At 46.9% G+C, this 18,430-nt stretch overlaps 1 protein-coding gene and 2 non-coding genes across 3 annotated transcripts; all 3 read right to left on the bottom strand.

Annotated features, from left to right (window-relative positions):
• Positions 1 to 4,212: 4,212 nt before the first annotated feature.
• RPSA (ribosomal protein SA) lies at positions 4,213 to 11,031 on the bottom strand. Its single transcript, XM_039461790.2, has 7 exons — positions 10,949 to 11,031; positions 9,652 to 9,817; positions 8,691 to 8,809; positions 5,957 to 6,202; positions 5,116 to 5,244; positions 4,828 to 4,993; positions 4,213 to 4,475 (listed from the first exon to the last, which is right to left on the bottom strand). The coding sequence occupies exons 2-7, from the start codon at positions 9,782 to 9,784 to the stop codon at positions 4,381 to 4,383; spliced, it is 888 nt and encodes a 295-aa protein (XP_039317724.1). The 5' UTR covers positions 9,785 to 9,817; positions 10,949 to 11,031; the 3' UTR covers positions 4,213 to 4,380.
• On the bottom strand, positions 5,752 to 5,905 carry LOC120360885 (small nucleolar RNA SNORA62/SNORA6 family). The gene has a single exon (XR_005577286.1). It is a non-coding gene; the product is annotated as a small nucleolar RNA SNORA62/SNORA6 family (small nucleolar RNA).
• Positions 8,877 to 9,027, bottom strand: LOC120360886 (small nucleolar RNA SNORA62/SNORA6 family). Its single transcript, XR_005577287.1, has one exon. It is a non-coding gene; the product is annotated as a small nucleolar RNA SNORA62/SNORA6 family (small nucleolar RNA).
• Positions 11,032 to 18,430: the final 7,399 nt, after the last annotated feature.

Below are 18,430 nucleotides of genomic sequence, written 5' to 3'. Positions count from 1 at the left end.
ACCTGCCTCGGCCTCCCAAAGTCCTGGGATTATAGGCATGTGCCACCGCGCCTGGCTGACATGGCTCTTAAATTATCTGTATCTATGATCCAGTTTACAATAAAAATTATTTTCAAAGTAAGTACTAAGGAAAGACAACGCAATGCATACGAACAGCATTTGCTACATGCGAAACCCAGACTCACTGCTGTGCAGGATGATCTCAGTGAACAGCAGCAGTGCACAATCGCCCTCATTAGACGGTGAGGCCACTTGGGCCAGAGACATGGTCTCTTGCCCAGAACCACACACTAGGAGTGGGCCAAGCAGGGCTTTCATCACCCAAGTATATCCAACTCTAAAGCCCACACTATCCACCTCTCTATGCAGCCCATCATGTCAATGTTGACAATGGGCCAGTCCCTTCACAGGCCAACTGGTTGTGCCAAGGTGTCCTTAGTGCTGGGCCATAGCGAAGACCAGACCCAGTCCCACCCACTAACTCACCAGGAGACACACCCAAGCTGACCTCAGGGAGTGCCGTGTGTTCTCAAAACACTATGTGAAGCTGGTGTCTTTGACCAAGTAGGGAACTTGATCAAACATCCAAGTTGAGAGCAGGTGATGTGGCCACCCGTGAACCATGTTGATATGCTCCTGAACAGGCAAGAGTAAGAACCTTGAATCCTGTCGGGAGCTTCAGGTTTGCCAAATGAAACTTACCTCTCCCTATCTTTTTTTGAATATTCATTAAGTCTCTCAATTTATCTTTTATTATTATTTTTTTTAAGTCAGAGTTTTGCTCTGTTGCCTAGACTGGAGTGCAGTGGCACCATCACAACTCACTGCTGCCTCCAACTCCTGGGCTCAAGTGATCCTCCTGCCTCAGCCCTCCAAGTAGCTGGGACTACAGGTGCACACCACCACACCTGACTAATCTTTAAATTTTTTTGTAGACATGGGGTCTCACTATATTGTCCAATCTGGTCTAAAACTCCTGGCCTCAAGTGATTCTCCTACCTCAGCCTCCCAACGTGTGAGGACTACAAGCATGAGCCACTGCACTCAGCCCGATTCATCCATTCATTGATTCATTCATTTTTGAGAGAGTTTTGCTCTGCTGCCCAGGCTGGAAATATAATGGCGCCATCTCGGCTCACTGCAACCTCCACCTGCTAGGTTCAAGTGATTCTCCTGCCTCAGCCCCCCCAGTAGCTGGAACTACAGGTGTGTGCCACCATGCCCAGCTAATTTTTGTATTTTTAATAGAGACAAGGTTTCATCATGTTGGCCAGGATGGTCTCAAACTCCTGACCTCATGATCCGCCCACCTCAGCCTCCCAAGGTGCTGAGATTACACCTGTGAGCCACAGCACCTGGCCTTATTATCTTTATTCACTCAGTACTTACTAGTATTTACCAAGTGCCAGCTTTTGTTATAAGCTGATTCCAATTAGGATGCTTGGATTTGCCCTTATATTAGGAATGTATTTTTAAAAATGTGTTTATTGTATACACTCCTATGAAAGGAGTCCCTAAGCTACTTAGGAAAGTAGAGGAAGAGGAGAAACTGGAGTTCTGTGTGGGAGTCAGAGTTTCTATTAAGCATAGAAGACAAACTGCATATCAAGAGCTTGAAGCTGTGAACAGGTGAAATCTTAAGGCAAGTAACATCTAGAGGAAGCTGCATTTCTAAGTCAGACTGAACAAGGAAACAATAGCTTAATGAGGGAAAGCCAATTCCTGTGTAGAAGACAATGTTAAAGTGTCAGGGGAAGAAGGGAAGTGGCTCACAGGGCCAAAGCAGAAGCTGTGCCTGGGAGTGAAGGTGGCGGCTTCTCCTTCACCTGAGCAATGGCCTCATGCTGGACATGGGCCCACAGCAGACAGGAAGACTCAGTTCTGCAACCACCAGTGGGGGTAAGTGGCCAGGAGCAGGCTGCTGACACCCAGGGGGACACAGATTGTCACTTTGATTCAGCAGCGCTTATGAGCTGCCCCATGTCAGGTGGGCACCACTAGGCAAAACTAGTTTTGAATTGGCTAGTTTAAGAAAGCTATTCCAAATGGTGACAGCTTGGGGGCAACTGACTGCAGCAATGGCAGCTGCTGGGTCCCGTAACATGGTGACCTCGGATCTGAGCCAGAATCCACCAGCAGTTGGTGACGTGGGGCAGGGCCAGGGAAGTGAGTTGGGAAGAGGATCCTATTTTCAGGTATACAGGTTATGAAAAGGTTAAAGCTCACCAGGGAAGGCTAACCCCAGCTGAGTAGGTCTGGGATAGAAATCCCCTCTAATATTCTCTGGCTTCCACATGAATGAACCTTGCTGAGAGAGACTACCTCCTCCCTAACCTTAGAATCCAGAGACTGTGGAACTGCTCTAAGAACGCTACCAAGGTCTCACAGTTGGAGGTACTTGGCACTAGGACACAAGTCTACAGAGATGCTGGGTTTGCGTGGGACCACAGCAGAAAGGGGTAGTCTTGAAGGCCGCTGTTGACATGTCTGATACAACAGGATGTTTCCTATGGTCATCAAGTGTCAATATAACACCAAGGTTCTGTTCCCTGAACAGACACCTATACCCAGAACTGACTGACAAATGAGCTTGGTATACCTTACTCCAAGCTCACACCACCTTACAAAGCTTCTCCAGCTCCCCTGTTGGCAAATAGGCTTCTGGTAAACTGTCCCTGCTTCCCACCACCCTGATTCCAGCAATCTCTACCAGTGTTGCTAACCAATTGCAGCCCCAGGAACCATAAAGTTCACTGACTTGGAGACACAGTAGGGCAGATTTTCCCAATCTTGCTTTAAGCCACAAGCAGGCTAAGACAATGCTTCAGACGACAGGGTCTCCACAGCCTCAGCACCACTGGAGGGAGCCCTGGGAATGTGGTCACACATACATGTATTTTTAATCTCCAAAAAAAAAAAAAAAAAAAAAAAATATATATATATATATATATATATATGAATCCATGTAATAAGTTCAGGGACCTCAAAATCTGAATTCAATCCAATCTATGGAAATGTCTTTATCTTTTTACCTTTTGAGACAGGGCCTCACTTCATCACCCAGGTTGGAGTACAGGGGCTGGATCGCAGGTCACTGCAGCCTCTACCTGATGGGCTCAGGTGATTCTCCCACGTCAGCCTCCTGTGTAGCTGAGGTACTACAAGACTATGCCATCACAACCTGCCAAGTTTTTTGTATCTTTTTAAGATGGGGTTTTGCCATGGTGACCAGGCTGGTCCTAACTCCTGAGCTCAAGCAATCACTTTGCCTCCACCTCCAAAGTGCTAGGATTACAGGTCAGCCAAACATGCCAGCCAAGAGTATTTTTCAATAGGCAATGAAAATTGTGAAATCAGTTTAGGATGAAGCCACCGGTATTAATACATAAGACGACAAACACAGCCAGGCACAGCAGCTCTGGCCTGTAATTCCAGACTTGTGAAGCCAAGGTGCGTGGGTCACCAGGAGGCCAGGGGTTGGGGAGACCAGCCTCCCAAAACCCTGTCTCAAAAAAAAAAAAAGCTGGGCATGCTGGCATCTGCCTGTAATCTCAGCACCTCAGGAGGCTGAAGCAGAATTGCTTGAACCTGGGAGGTGGAGGTCATAGCAAGCATGAGATCTGTACCACTGCACTCCAGCCTAGTGACAGAGTGAGACTCCCTCTCAAAAAAAGGGCCAGGTGTGGTGGTACAGACCAAAATTCCCAGCTAGGCATGACGCTGAGGACAATTGCTTAAATCTAGGAAGCAGAAGTGGCAGTGAACTGAGACCACACCACTGTACTCCAGCCTGGGAAACAGGAAAAGACTGTCTCAAAACAAACAAAAAAGACAAATATGGAGAGCATTACAGTCATTTTCATGCATACATACAAACCTCCCTCATACAGAACCTGTAGGCAAGCTGACAAGAGGGGCAATGAATGTCTCTCAACGTGGGGAAGGGCCATTGCCTCTCCAGGGCTTCCAGGAATAGTTAACCTAAGTGAGAGGAACACTGTCTCAAAAATAAATAAAAACCTTAGCTCTACAGAATTTACCTACACTGATGGTAATAAAAGTCAACATTATCAGGGATTTGGAAAAATATTCCTGAAGTGGCCACTTAAATACATGTAACCACTTACATCTATTTTCAGGACAGATGTTCTCTACACAGAAAGGAAGTTCAGGAAAACTCTCAAGTGAAAGGCAATATACACTACAGTGAACTTTAGAAGTACAATTCATGTGAAGACATATATTTATTGTTATTCTTTGGTATGAAATCCCAGGTATTCTGATCTGGAATAAAAAACCAAAACAAACGAACACAACTTTTAGAAACTCGGTGTTTATTTTCCATGAATCTTGTATGTTAAGAGTCCACACAAGAACAGCTTAAGACCATTCAGTGGTTGCTCCTACCCATTCAGTGGCCTGAGCAGTGGGAGCTGCAGACCAGTCTTCCGTGGCAGGCTGGGCGCTCCAGTCTTCTGTTAAGAAATACCAAAAAAGCCATCAGCGCTGTCCTCAAAGTAGGATTTTCCTTGCCCCACTCCCAACAGCAATCTAACAGATGCTATAGCATGCTAGGATGAAAACCTCTTAATGCTAGTATAAAAGCCAGAGGTCAGGCCGGGCACAGTGGCTCACGCCTGTTATCTCAGCACTTTGGGAGGCCGAGATGGGTGGATCATGAGGTCAGGAGTTCAAGACCAGCCTGGCCAACATGGTGAAACCCCACCTCTATTTAAAAAAAAAAAAAAAGCCAGAGGTCATTTAAGTTAGAACAAAACTGGGAAGTTGCAAAATATCACCGTGATGCACTTCTATCTTGATACATACCAGTGGGGAACTGCTGGATGGGCACAGAGGGCACCTGCACGCCTTCAGACCAGTCGGCAACCTCAGGCTGGGTAGCAGTGAACTCAGGAGCGGGAGCGGTCCACTCGCCCTGAAATTCCTCCTTGGTCACAGCCTTTTCAGCAGCAGCCTGCTCTTCTTTTTCAATCTGGTTATTAAAAAAAGGGGGGATGAGAGAGACTTATAGGAACTGACAAATTTTGCTTCCTAGAAGCACAGACCAAGTTGTCCAATTTGCTTATGTAACCACAGGCCTCTGGAAAAGCTTACCTCTTCAGGATCTCTGTAGAAGTAGAGATCAGGCATGACCTCCCACGGGTGTTCACGGGAAATGGTGCCACGCATGCGCAAAACCTCCCGAGCCAGCATCCACCACATCAAACCCACCGAGTGAGCTCCCTGCCAAGAGTGACAGATTATTAACAAGTGACACTTGGTCAAACCCGAACAGCAAGCACCCTCCTGGATCCTACATCATCTAGGTAGGTGCCAAAAGTACAGCCATCTTAGTTTAAAAACAACTGTAACAAGGAACCTCGCCTGCACACTGGAATCACAGGGATTAAAAAAAAAAGCCATACAGTTTTCAGGACGTCACCCCACACAACAAAATGAGATCCCTGGGAGAAATGCCTGGACACTAGCATTAAAAAAAAAAAACAAAAAAACAAAAAAACCTCTGGGCAATTATGCACAAGAGGGTTTTCAGAACATAACAAATCAACCAATTTGAACCACATAACCCACCTTTTTAGAATCTTATAGTAGAACCCATCAAGTTGGTGTGAAAACAGAAAGGCCAAGTGCCTGAGAGGCCTGAGCAAGAAACATGGACAAAGGCAGAAGAAAACACACTGTTTTCCAAACGTTTTCATCTCTCCAGAAATCTGTCATGCAGTAATGTTATACTGTAGCAAGAATTACTATCAAACTCCACTCATCGGGCCAGAGACCCTCATGGTGTTAGCGAAAAACTTGCCCCTCGTGTAGCACACTACCTACACTTGTGAGTTCATCGGCCAGTCACTGGCCTCAACTCCAAGCTCTAACAATGTGCACAGGAAGTGTTGTTCTACAGCACACGCTCGCAAACTCTAGATAAAATTGTTACCTTGTTGTTGCATGGGATGGCAATGTCCACATAGCGCAGAGGAGAATCTGTGTTACACAGAGCAATGGTAGGTAGGTTAACATAAGACGCCTCCGTGAGAGGCTGGTGGTCAGCCCTGGGGTCAGTAACCACCAGCAGCCGTGGCTCCCGGAAGGCTGCCTGGATCTGGTTGGTGAAGGTTCCAGGAGTAAAGCGGCCAGCAATTGGAGTGGCTCCTGTGGCAGCAGCAAACTTCAGCACGGCCCTCTTTGAAGAATTAAAAGTTAGTACTGCAGAGACACTTCACAGCAACTCCCCATATGCCGACACCCGGTTCTGCAACCACATGCAAGAGCCTATCTGGCTAAAACCCTCAAATACCCACTTCCCCAAAAATGCAAGCATCAAAATTAAACACTAAAAGCATGAATTCTTCTGTTTTCTATATAAACTGAAAAGTACTTTAAAAACTAGCCAGAAAACACCTTAGACATGCCCTCACCTCTAGGCCCTCTGCTTGGAATGCGCTTCCCACCCTCTTCCCTCAGGTGTCTGGTTCACTGGCTTCCTCATATCTGGAGGCTCCAGAACCACACTTACCAGGCTCTAAGAACCAAATGGGTGACTTTTTTTTTTTTTTTTGAGACGGAGTTTCGCTCTTGTTACCCAGGCTGGAGTGCAATGGCGCGTTCTCGGCTCACCGCAACCTCCGCCTCCTGGGCTCAGGCAATTCTCCTGCCTCAGCCTCCTAAGTAGCTGGGATTACAGGCACGCGCCACCACGCCCAGCTAGTTTTTTGTATTTTTAGTAGAGACGGGGTTTCACCATGTTGACCAGGATGGTCTCGATCTCTCAACCTCGTGATCCACCCGCCTCAGCCTCCCAAAGCGCTGGGATTACAGGCTTGAGCCACCGCGCCCGGCTATGGGTGACTTTTTGAGTTAAACTGAGCAAGACATTCACAGGCCTCCAAGTTCCTCATACAGTTAAGTATTAAATACACCTAACACAGAACAATGCCTGGCACCCAGGAAGCACTTCTGGGCACCGGCTAATTTAATCACCACTACTCCATGTAAAGCAGCCAACACCAGCTTTTCTTAACCTCTTACTTCTCCAGAGATTTCCCCATGTATTAAAAAAGGCAGTCTTGTTTTTCTACTACATCCCAAGCACCTAGCAATACTGTCTGGTCCCATCTAGATGCTCAGTATATTTTTCTCAAGCAAGGAAGTACTGTCACTCAGTTCATTCTACAGCAATAATGAAAACTGCCCCTTTTCTACTGTGTACCAAACTATGTGGTCCCAGTAACAAGTCAGTTCGAGGAATAACCCTCCAAAAAACACTCACAGGAACCTGCCGTGTCAACACTGAAATAGAGCCCCTACCACACAATTTTAAAATCTGTCTTGTTGAGATGAATGAAATCCCTGTTAGAACTCTCACAATTCAAGAAATCCACTAGTTTTCTCAACAGAAAGACTGTTAATGGAGCTGCGGCAAAAGAAGATTCAAGTTCTACTAAGTAGCCTTTTTTTTGACAGTCTCACTGTCGCCAGGCTGGAGTGCAGTGGCTTGGCTCACGTTTGCAACCTCCACCTCCCAGGTTCAAGCTATTCTCCTGCCTCAGCCTCCCGAGTAGCTGGAACTACAGGTACCCACCACCATGCCCGGCTAATTTTTTGTATTTTTAGTAGAGACAGGGTTTTATCATGTTGGCCAGGACGGTCTCGATCTCTGGGCCTCGTGATCCACCCACCTGGGCCTCCCAAATTGCTGGGATTACAGGCGTGAGCTACCACGCCCGGCCATTAACTAGTCATTTTTCAAAAACATAGATTAATGTATTTTTCATTCGAGTTGGCACATTTTTTTTTTTTTGAGAAAAAAAAAAATCACTCTGTCATTCAGGCTGGAATGCAGTGGCAGTCTCAGCTCACTGCTGCCTCGACCTTCTGGGTTCAAGCAATCTTCCCACTTCAGCCTCAGCTGAGACTGCAGGTGCACACTACCACACCCAGCTAGTTTTTGTTAATTTTAGTAGTGACAAGGTTTTGCCACCTTGCCCAGAGTAATCCACCCGCCTCAGCCTCACAAAGTACCTGTATTACAAGCATGAGTGACCCATGACCAGATTTTTACTGCAGACCCCAACTCCCAGACTTGAGGGATATTCTGCCTTAGCCTCTCAATTATGTAAAAATGTGTTAAACCACTTAAATGGGGTAATTTCTACATATTTAGTGGCATAAGCCTATACAAAATGAAAATGTAAGTTCAACATAGTGCCAGATGGCCAACACGTATGTTGAAAAGGTCATATAGGCTGGGCACAGTGGCTCACACCTATAATCCTAACACTTTGGGAGGCCAAGGCGCGCGGGGAGGGGTGGGGGGGCGTCACTTGAGGTCAGGAGTTCAAGACCAGCCTGGCCAACATGGTGAAACCATGTCTCTACTAAAAATACAAAAATTACGCATGGTGTAATCCCAGCTACTCGGGAGGCTGAGTGAGGCAGGAGAATCGTTTGAGCCCAGCAGGCAAAGGTTGCAGTCAGCTCAGATCACACCACCGCACTCCAGTCTGGGCAATGGGTAACAGAGGAAGACCGTCTCTAAAAAGGAAAAGGACATCTCTAATCTCTATGGCTCAGTCCAACTTAAGATCTCTGAATAATTTTTCTTTACCTTTCTGTATGTCTCACAATATCTGTAAGCTTTATTTCTTTAATATAAAAACTGTTCCACAAACCTGGCCAGTATTCCTGGAGGATATAACACTGACATCAGCAGGGTTTTCAATGGCAACAATGGCACGAGCTGCCAAAAGCAGCTTCTCCCAGGTCCTCTTCAGATTTATGATGTAGATGCCTAGGTGAAGGCAGAAGGACTTTTAACACTTGACCTGCTGTGAAAACATTCTCCACAGAAGTTTAGTGTATGTAGCAGCGAGTCCTACCAAACTCCAGCCACAGAGGCAAGCTCTACTGGGGTTAGCGAGCACCCTGCCATTACTGTAGCACACCTCCGACACTCGGAAGTTCACGAGCCAAGACAGGCCTCCACCCCGAGCTTTAACAGTGTGCAGCCTGGTCAGTTGGCTAATTCCATCTTTCCTTTTACTTTGCCTGTACCTACTGTCCATCAGCGATTCTTAAAAATACACTTTCTGAACATTAAAAAAGCGGGCAGGGAATCCACTTCCTGGCTTTCTGCCCCTCTCCCTTTTATCATCAGCACTGACGCAAGATTTGTCCTCAAACTCCTTTATAGAATGCCACTCCCAAGTGGTCGGTAGCCTTCTCTCTAAAATAAGTGTCTTAGCCAACTTAATGCCATCCCTCTTCTGATTCTTCTAAGCCGTATTGTTTATTCCCACCTCCTACCCCACTTTCCACTCAAGTCAGTCCAATAGCTGTAAAAGCACCTATGAATTGAGCGCACTACGGGAGACATCACACACTCAGCTAATAAACTTTGTCACATTCACGACCCAACCCAAGTCCCACAACACAGGCAACCGATGTTTTCTTCCCCTGAAGCAGAAATCTTTTCTTCCAGTAACATTTACTTGGAGTATGTTTTCAACCTAGGGTTCTGGCTTCATTTGAGCAAGAGGATACCAAGAAATTACCCAGAACTAACCATCAGAATAACAAGGTGAAAATTTGTACTTACAGCTGGAATAACAAAAAATTAAAGCAATGACTAACCATCACTTTTCCTTTTATAGATATACTGTTCCATCTGGAAGTCAAGGTTGGTGCCACCTAAATGGGTTCCTGCTGCCAGGAACTTAAGGACATCCTCCTCTTTCATTTGCAGGACATCAAGGGCTCCGGACATTGTGAAAGTTTCCCTTTAAGTTACGACGGGAATCTGAAAGAAAAGAGCAATATATTTCTTTTCATTCCAGTGAGTTAAGTGCGTTAGGGATACATCCTTAAAAACAACCAAGGACTCCATCTGCTACAGTGTCAAGCACTGAGTAGTGAAGGGGTTAAGACAATAAAACGTTAATGTTAACAGATACATGCCGTGTATTATACAACAGCAGCACATCTTACTGAGGAAATGGTGTGGACGGCAGAATAACGGAAATAATAAACCCAGAGAAAGCCCCACGCGGTGGCTCATGCCTGTAATCCCAGCACTTTGGGAGGCTGAGGTAGGCGGATCACCTGAAGTTAGGAGTTCGAGACCAGCCTGACCAACATGGAGAAACCCCGTCTCTACTAAAAATACAAAATTAATCGGGACGTGGTGGCTCACGCCTGTAATCCCAGCTACTAGGGACGCTGAAGCAGGAGAATCGCTTGAGCCTGGGAAGCGGAGGTTGAGGTGAGCCGAGATCGCGCCACTGAAACTGTCTCAAAATAAACAAACCAGCCAACCTAGACGAAATTAGTGAATACAAATTCAACACTTCTTAGGGGTTAAGGAAATCTGCGGATGCGCCAAATTAACACCTAGATATAATAAGAGCAGCCACGTTTGGGCGATGCAAACTAAAGGCAAAGAAATGTATGAACTGGTTTCAGTTATTTTCAAACAGATTGCAGGCGGCTGCTTCGCGATTACTTCGTTGTGCTCTCCCGACTTGTCTCAAAATCCAAGAACCTTAACTCCTGACCTGCACGGTTCAAACGAAAAGCCAGACCAGTCCAAGTCGCTGGTGTAAATCAGCGCCTGAGCCTCGACTCATCGCCGTGTCGGGGGTCCGAAGGGATGGCGGTACGAGATGTTAGCTCGCTTCTGCACCCCCGGCCACCCGCGGCCCGGCCGGAACCCCAGTTCCGAGTATGGGGTGCGGCCTCACCAGCTCCTGCGGCAACGTGGAAATCCGCGGGCCCGAGCACGGCCACGCGAGGGCCGCAGGACCTAAGGTGGCGCGCGCCGAGCGAGAGACAGACCCGGTCTGACCGCTTTCATTACTTTTCTACGCACCCCTCCTTTGAGCAGAAAAAGCTCATTCTTCTGGCCTTGGGAGGGTCGTCACAACGAACTCACCGTGAACAACGCCGTTTGGAGCCCTCAGCGGGTAGCGCGGAAAGGACAGGCCGCAGGAAGTGACGTCCTTATATACTCCGCTGTCAGCCAATGGCAAAGAAAGTCGAGCGGAAAAAGGGCGGAGCCGGGGCTGAACGCCGCCGGAACTGAGCTCCTTTTTCCGGAAGGGGGCCTTGAGGCGCCTGCGCGGACTCCCGGGCTGTAGCCGATGGTTGGGGCTTGTCGGATCTGCGGGGCTTGTGACTTTGGGATTTCTAGTGCCACAGCGACGCCCTGTGCCGTCTCCTACCCATAATTCCTGTCCAGAGCGCGGAACTGAAGCATGGTGATAACTTTTAGTCTTTTCTCTTCCCAGTGGTTAATATTTCCTGGTTACCTGATAAGATTTCTAGGGAAGAAATTTTAAGACTATTGTGTTGGCCAGGTGCAGTGGCACACACCTGTAATCCCAGCACTTTGGGAGGCCGAGGCGGGTGGATCACGAGGTCAGAAGTTCAAGACCAGCCTGGTCAACATGGTGAAACCCTGTATCTATAAAAAAACAATAATAATAAAAAAAAGACTGTTGTGTTTATTTTGGAGTAACTTTCCTTATTCAGATAAGGGAACTTCAGACAAAGCCCCTTCAGTTGCTTTGAGAAAGAGAGGGGACTGAGAGATGGGGGTCAGGGGAAAGTCAGAAAGAAACCTTGGTTCTGAGGCTTATTTCAGACGCGTTTCAATTTTCTTTAATTCAAAGCACTGAGCATGCCAAAGTGCCCTATTTGGGGTATGATTTTCTGAGCCCCAACATTTTCCAGATGATTCCAATGTGCAGCCATATTGAGTTTAAAAATTACAATCTTAGACTCTAGAGTATTTATTTATTTATTTATTTGAGACAGGACCTCACTCTAGAGTGCAATGGCGTGATCTTGGCTCACTGCAACTTCGGCCTCCCAGGCTCAAGCAATTCTGCCTCGGCCTCCTGAGTAGCTGAGACTGCAGGCACGTACCACGTTTGGCTAATTTTTGTATTTTTGGTAGAGATGGCATTTTCCTTTGTTGGCCAGGCTGGTCTTGAACTCTTAACCTCAAGTGATCTGCCCACCTCGGCTTCCCAAAGTGCTAGGATTATAAGCATGAGCCACTGCACCCGGCCTAGAGTATTTCTTGACTACCTAAGCTAATGGCTCCCAGCAGAGAAGGAGTACTTAGAAGCTGAAGAACACCTAGATGCTGTTGCATTGAGGCAGCTTTTTTTGGAGGAAGTCATGACAAAAGCTGAGGTTTGAGATACAGTGAGTTATTAAATTCTTTTTTTTTTTTTTTTTTTTTTTTTTGTGAGACAGAGTCTCTATCACCCAGGCTGGAGTGCAGTGGTGCAATTGCAACTCACTGCAACCTCTGCCTCCCAGATTGAAGCAATTCTTGTGCCTTGGCTACCCAAATAGCTGGGACTACAGGTATACACCACTACACCTGGCTAATTTTTTGTAATTTTAGTAGAGACAGTTTTGCCATGTTGGCCAGGCTGGTCATGAACTCCTGACTTCAAGTGATCTACCTACCTTGGCCTCCCAAAGTGTTGAGATTATAGGTGTGAGCCACCGTGTCCTGCTGGTTGTTAAATTTAATATCAACAATAAGTTAGAAGGCCAGGCGTGGTGGTGCACACCTATAATCCCAGCACTTTGGGAAGCTGAAGTGGGCAGATCCCTTGAGCCTAGTAGTTCGAGACCAGCCTGGGCAACATGGCAAAACCCTGTCTCTCTGTCTCGACTAAAAATACAAAAAAAATTAGCTGGGTGTGGTGCTGCATGCCTGTAGTCCCAGCTACTTGGAAGGCTGAGGTGGGAGGATTGCTTGATCCTGGGAGGTCGAGGTTGCAGTGAGCTGAGATTGTGCCACTGCACTCCAGCCTGTGGAATAGAGACGCTGTCTTTAAAGAAACCGACAACAAGTTATAAATGCACACGGCTCAGCCAGGAGTATATGGAAGGGGCATAAGGCATAACCTTGGTGAGCAGATTTCAGTTTTGCAACCTCCCAGAGTCACTGCTGGGTTCCCTATTTTGATTGGGCCCTCAGAATTGACTCACTGTTAACTTTAGTTTGCCTCAAAATTATTCATCCTTTCTAACTGCTGGTTAAAGAAATTTCAGCCTCTCCTCATTTCTCTTGGGAATAAGCAACTGAATGAAGTGAATAGAATGTTTCATTTGCACTCACAGATTTGCCAAGTGAGAAACCATCTTATGCCTTTTCAGACCTTCCACTGCTTAGTATCTGTAGCTTCTGGTCTTTCCTCCGCCTAAGAAATTGGATAGACCTAAACAGTCAAGCCATCCAAGCTAACATCCTGTTTGTAGAACATATGTGAAACAGAGGAATGAGCTAAAACCATCAGAAAACAAAATTCAGAAAATGGGACATTTTACAGGATACTGGGGCTGAGAAAGCGTTCCCTCAAAGACAGGCCCTTGGATATGCCTAAAGAGGCCTTAGACACTCCTTCAGAATTGAGGTTCCTCTAAGCTCATCTTGTTCTTCCATCTCCTCAGTCCCTACAAAGACAATTTCGGACAAAAAAAGTGGGGAGAATGGGTGGTGTCCTGGAACAAGGAGGGTTTCGTTTTTGTTTTTTTGAGATAGGGCCTTTCTCTGTCACCTTTGCTGGAATGCAGTGGCCTGATCACAGCTCATTGCAGCCTTGACTTTCAGGGCTTAAGTGATTCTCCTGCCTCAGCCTTCTGAGCAGCTGGAACTACAGGTGCACCTCACCATGGCTGGCTAACAGAGTTTGACTATGTTGCCTAGGCTGGTCTCGAATTGCTGAGCTCAAGCGATCCATCAGCCTTGCCTTCCCAAAGGGCTGGACCTACAGGCATGAGCCACTGTCCCCAGCCTAGAGTTTTTTTGTTTGTTTGTTTTTTGTTTTGTGTTTTTTTTTTTTTTTTTTTTTAAGTATACAGGGTTTCACCATGTTGTCCAGGCTGGTCTCGAACTCCTGACCTTGTGGTCCACCTGCCTCTGCCTCCCAAAGTGCTGGAATTACAGGCATGAGCCACTGCACTTGGCCAAGCCTAGAGATTTTTAAAACCAACTGCCAGCTGGGCGTGGTGGCTCAAGCCTGTAATCCTAGCACTTTGGGAGGCCAAGGCGGGTGGATCATGAGGTCAAGAGATCAAGACCATCCTGGTCAACATGGTGAAACCCCGTCTCTACTAAAAATACAAAAAATTAGCTGGGCATGGTGGCGCATGCCTGTAATCCCAGCTACTCAGGAGGCTGAGGCAGGAGAATTGCCTGAACCCAGGAGGCAGAGGTTGCGGTGAGCCGAGATCACGCCATTGCACTCCAGCCTGGTTAACTAGAGTGAAACTCCATCTCAAAAAAAAAGAAAGAAAGAAAAAAACCAACTGCCAGCAAAGTGTGGTGGCTCACACCTGTAATCCCAATCCTTTGGGAGGTTGAGGCAGGAGAATCACTTGAGGCTAGGAGTTTGAGACCAGCCTGGGCAACATTGTGAGATCTTGTCTCTGCAAAAAAATTTTTAGAAAGTGGCCCAGTGTGGTGGCGTGCACCTGTAGTCCCAGCTACTTGGGAGGCTGAGGTGGAAGGATTGCTTGAGCCTAGGGAGGTCAGGGTTGCAATGAGCCATGATCATCCCACTGCACTGCATCCTGGGTGACAGAACAAGACTCTGTCTTTAAAACATAATAAAAAACTGGCCGGGCGCAGTGGCTCACGCCTGTAATCCCAGCACTTTGGGAGGCCGAGGCGGGTGGATCACAAGGTCGAGAGATCGAGACCATCCTGGTCAACATGGTGAAACCCCGTCTCTACTAAAAATACAAAAAATTAGCTGGGCATGGTGGTGCTTGCCTGTAATCCCAGCTACTCAGGAGGCTGAGGCAGGAGAATTGCCTGAACCCAGGAGGCGGAGGTTGCGGTGAGCCGAGATCGTGCCATTGCACTCCAGCCTGGGTAACAAGAGCGAAACTCCGTCTCAAAAAAAAAAAAAAAAAAAACATAATAAAAAACTAAATGCCTTGTGTGGACCTTGTTTGAATTCTGATTGAAATAAACCAACTCTAAAAAATAATTTTTGAGATAATCTGGGAAATATGAATATGGATGATAAGCAAAAAATGTGTTAAAATTTTCCAGGTGAGGTAATGACATTGTACTTTTGTTTAAAAAAAGAAGTCGGGGCCGGGCGCGGTGGCTCACGCCTGTAATCCCAGCACTTTGGGAGGCCGAGGCGGGTGGATCACAAGGTCGAGAGATCGAGACCATCCTGGTCAACATGGTGAAACCCCGTCTCTACTAAAAACACAAAAAATTAGCTGGGCATGGTGGCGCATGCCTGTAATCCCAGCTACTCAGGAGGCTGAGGCGGGAGAATTGCCTGAACCCAGGAGGCAGAGGTTGCGGTGAGCCGAGATCGCGCCATTGCACTCCAGCCTGGGTAACAAGAGCAAAACTCCATCTCAAAAAAAAAAAAAAAAAAAAGTCTATAATTTTTAGAGATATATTTTTGAAGTATGCAAGAGTGAAATGTGATTTCTGGGATCTGCCTCTAAAAGCTTTATAAAAGAAAGAAAAAGGGTGGGAGGTGGGGGCCAGAGTTGGGAGAGAGAAGCAGGTGTGGCAGAATCTTGGCAATTGCTCCATCTGAGCCATATGAATGAAGGGCTAGTAGTCCGTTGGCTTTCCTATTGTGATGGCTTGAAAGATTTCATGATCATGTATTCTTAGAAAGCAAGTGTAATGCAGCTTGAAACTTTTGCTTCTGTGTCTGTTGGCCCTAGCCCTGCACTGCCTTATCTTTAGTCACCACAAGACTATTTTCCTCCCATAGAGCTCTGCCTCTAAGTGCTTTAAGTCTAAGACAGTCAAGAAGGAATCATTTTTTTAAAAAAAAGTGCAATGGGCAATGTTTCCATGCTCACTAGCCAGTTCTTTTCTGAGCTTTAATACTGAGACTGTGAGACAGGAAAAAACAGGCCACTTGCCACGGTAATCGGGATTCACAGGACAAATTTTCTACCCCATGTTTAGAGAAAACTAGATGACTTCTCCTGACTTACAATGTTTATTTGCTCCCCTAAAAAACAAATGAAGAAAACGTGAGGGGAATCTGGTGGCCGAAATTCACCTGCCAACCTAAGGCCAGGAGATTTGCATTTGGAAGAAGTCCACTGCTCTTGGTCTTATTTCTGCCCCTCCTCCCTAAGAGGCCTCACTGGCATTAGCTTCACTGCGCTCAGGATGAGGGTCAAAGGACGCTGAGGAGGCAAAGGACATGGAACACCTGCTCCAGAGTCTAAGTTCTTAGGAGGCAGCCACTCCATCCAACTGTCCTTCCCTTCTCCCCTTTCCCATCCTGAATTCTCCCCTGCTTCCCATAGCACGAGGCCTCACAACTTACAGGTCACAGCACTGGAGGCATGGGTGCCACTCTAAGATCAGGACTCTGCTTCATCCTCTCCCACACCCCTTCCCAAATTACTATTTTAAATCTGGTGTTAGTTTTAACTTACACATAAGAGTAAACAATCTGTTATGGGTTTATGCCCCCACAAAAGATATGTTGGCATTCTAACCCCTAATACCTGCGAATGTGACCCTATTTGGAAATAGGGTCTAACACAGGCGTCCCGAAACTACAGCCTGGGCCGCATCCGGCCCCCCGCTGCACTTCAGGAAGGGGCACCTCTTTCAATGGTGGTCAGTGAGAGGAGCACAGTATGTGGCAGCCCTCCAATGGTCTAAGGGACAGTGAACTGGCCCCCTGTGTAAAAAGTTTGGGGACGCCTGGTCTAACAGATGTGATCAAATTAAAATGAGGTCATACTGGATTAGGATGAGCCCTAAACCAATACCTGGTGTCCTTAAGAGAGACATTTTGACACAGAAACAGATAAACAAGGGGAAAAGTATGTGAAGACAGAGGCAGAGACTGGAGTGGTGTACTTAAAAGCTAAGGAACGCCAGCCACCACTCGAAGGTCAAACAGGCAAATCATGACTCCCCTGGAGCCTCCAGAGAGTGCAGCGCTGACACACTGATTTCAGACTTCTGGCCTCCAGATTGAGCGTATAAACCATTCAGTTTGTGGTAATTTGTTGTGGCTGTCCTATGAAGCTAATACCACATTCCTGGAACATTTATTCCTTAACTCTCACCACCACCTGAGGAGGTAGGAAATATTACTAGCCCCATTTCTGGCTGGGCGCAGTGGTTTACGCCTGTAATCCCAGCACTTTGGAAGGCCAAGGTGGGTGGATCACTTGAGGTCAGGAGCTCAAGACCAGTCTGGCCAACATGGTGAAACCCCGTCTCTACTAAAAATATAAAAGGTTAGCTGGGCATGGTGACATGTGCCTGTAGTCCCAGCCACTCAGAAACCTGAGGTGGGAGAATTGCTTGAACCCAGGAGGTGGAGGTTACAGCGAGCTGCGATCATGCCATTGCATTCCAGCCTGGGCAACAGAGCGAGACTTTGTTTCCCATCCCCTCAAAAAAACTCAAACTGCCGGGCGCGGTGGCTCAAGCCTGTAATCCCAGCACTTTGGGAGGCCGAGGCGGGTGGATCACGAGGTCGACAGATCGAGACCATCCTGGTCAACATGGTGAAACCCGGTCTCTACTAAAAATACAAAAAATTAGCTGGGCACGGTGGCACGTGCCTGTAACCCCAGCTACTCAGGAGGCTGAGGCAGGAGAATTGCCTGAACCCAGGAGGCGGAGGTTGCGGTGAGCCGAGATCGCGCCATTGCACTCCAGCCTGGGTAACAAGAGCAAAACTCCGTCTCAAAAAAAAAAAACCTCAAACTAATCCCATTTCCTAGGCACAATTTCAGTACCATGCCTAAGTATGTGGAGAGTGAGTAGCTTTCAACCTGGGCTGCCTGGATTAGAGCCCATGTTCTTAACCAGGAGAACAAAATATAAACATCCCCCCTCTTGCACTTCTTGCATAAGTAATGGCTGTTTCTGATTTTTTTTTCTTTTTCCTGAGATGGAGTCTCATTCTGTCATCCAGGTTGGAGTACAGTGGCATGACCTGCAACCTACACCTCCTGGGTTCAAGTGATTCTCCTGCCTCAGACTCCTGAGTAGCTGAGATTACAGTCGTGCCCCAGGATGCTGGCTAATTTTTGTATGTTTAATAGAGATGGGTTTTTGCTGTTTTGGCCAGGTTGGCCTTGAACTCCTGGCCTCAAGTGTTCCACCTGCCTCAGCCTCCCAAAGTGCTAGAATTACAGCATGAGCCACTGCGCTCAGCCATCTTTCCTGAATTTTAAAGAAAAGATTTCAGTACCCAACAATAATGCTATAAAAAAACAGTAACAAGTGTTGACAAGGATGTGGAGAAATTAGAACTCTCATATATACTGTGGCTGAGAATGTAAAATGGTATAGTCACTTTGTTTTTTTTTGTTTTGTTTTTTGAGACAGCATCTCACTGTCACCCAGGCTGGAGTGTAGTGG

The sequence above is a fragment of the Saimiri boliviensis genome, chromosome 9 (assembly GCF_048565385.1).
Source record: "Saimiri boliviensis isolate mSaiBol1 chromosome 9, mSaiBol1.pri, whole genome shotgun sequence".
NCBI classification, from domain to species: domain Eukaryota; kingdom Metazoa; phylum Chordata; class Mammalia; order Primates; family Cebidae; genus Saimiri; species Saimiri boliviensis.
Note: the sequence above shows the minus strand (reverse complement) of the source record. Positions and strands in the feature narration are given on the sequence as shown.

Bases quoted from the DNA above. Each gene is read 5' to 3' on its own strand.
- RPSA (XM_039461790.2), bottom strand. From the start codon at position 9,784: ATGTCCGGAGCCCTTGATGTCCTGCAAATGAAAGAGGAGGATGTCCTT. The intron at 8,810-9,651 runs GTTAGTCATTGC...GCCTTCACCTAG, and splicing joins CTATAAAAGGAAAAGTGATG to GCATCTACATCATAAATCTG. The intron at 6,203-8,690 runs GTTTGTGGAACA...AATTCTTCAAAG, and splicing joins CCTCCAGGAATACTGGCCAG to AGGGCCGTGCTGAAGTTTGC.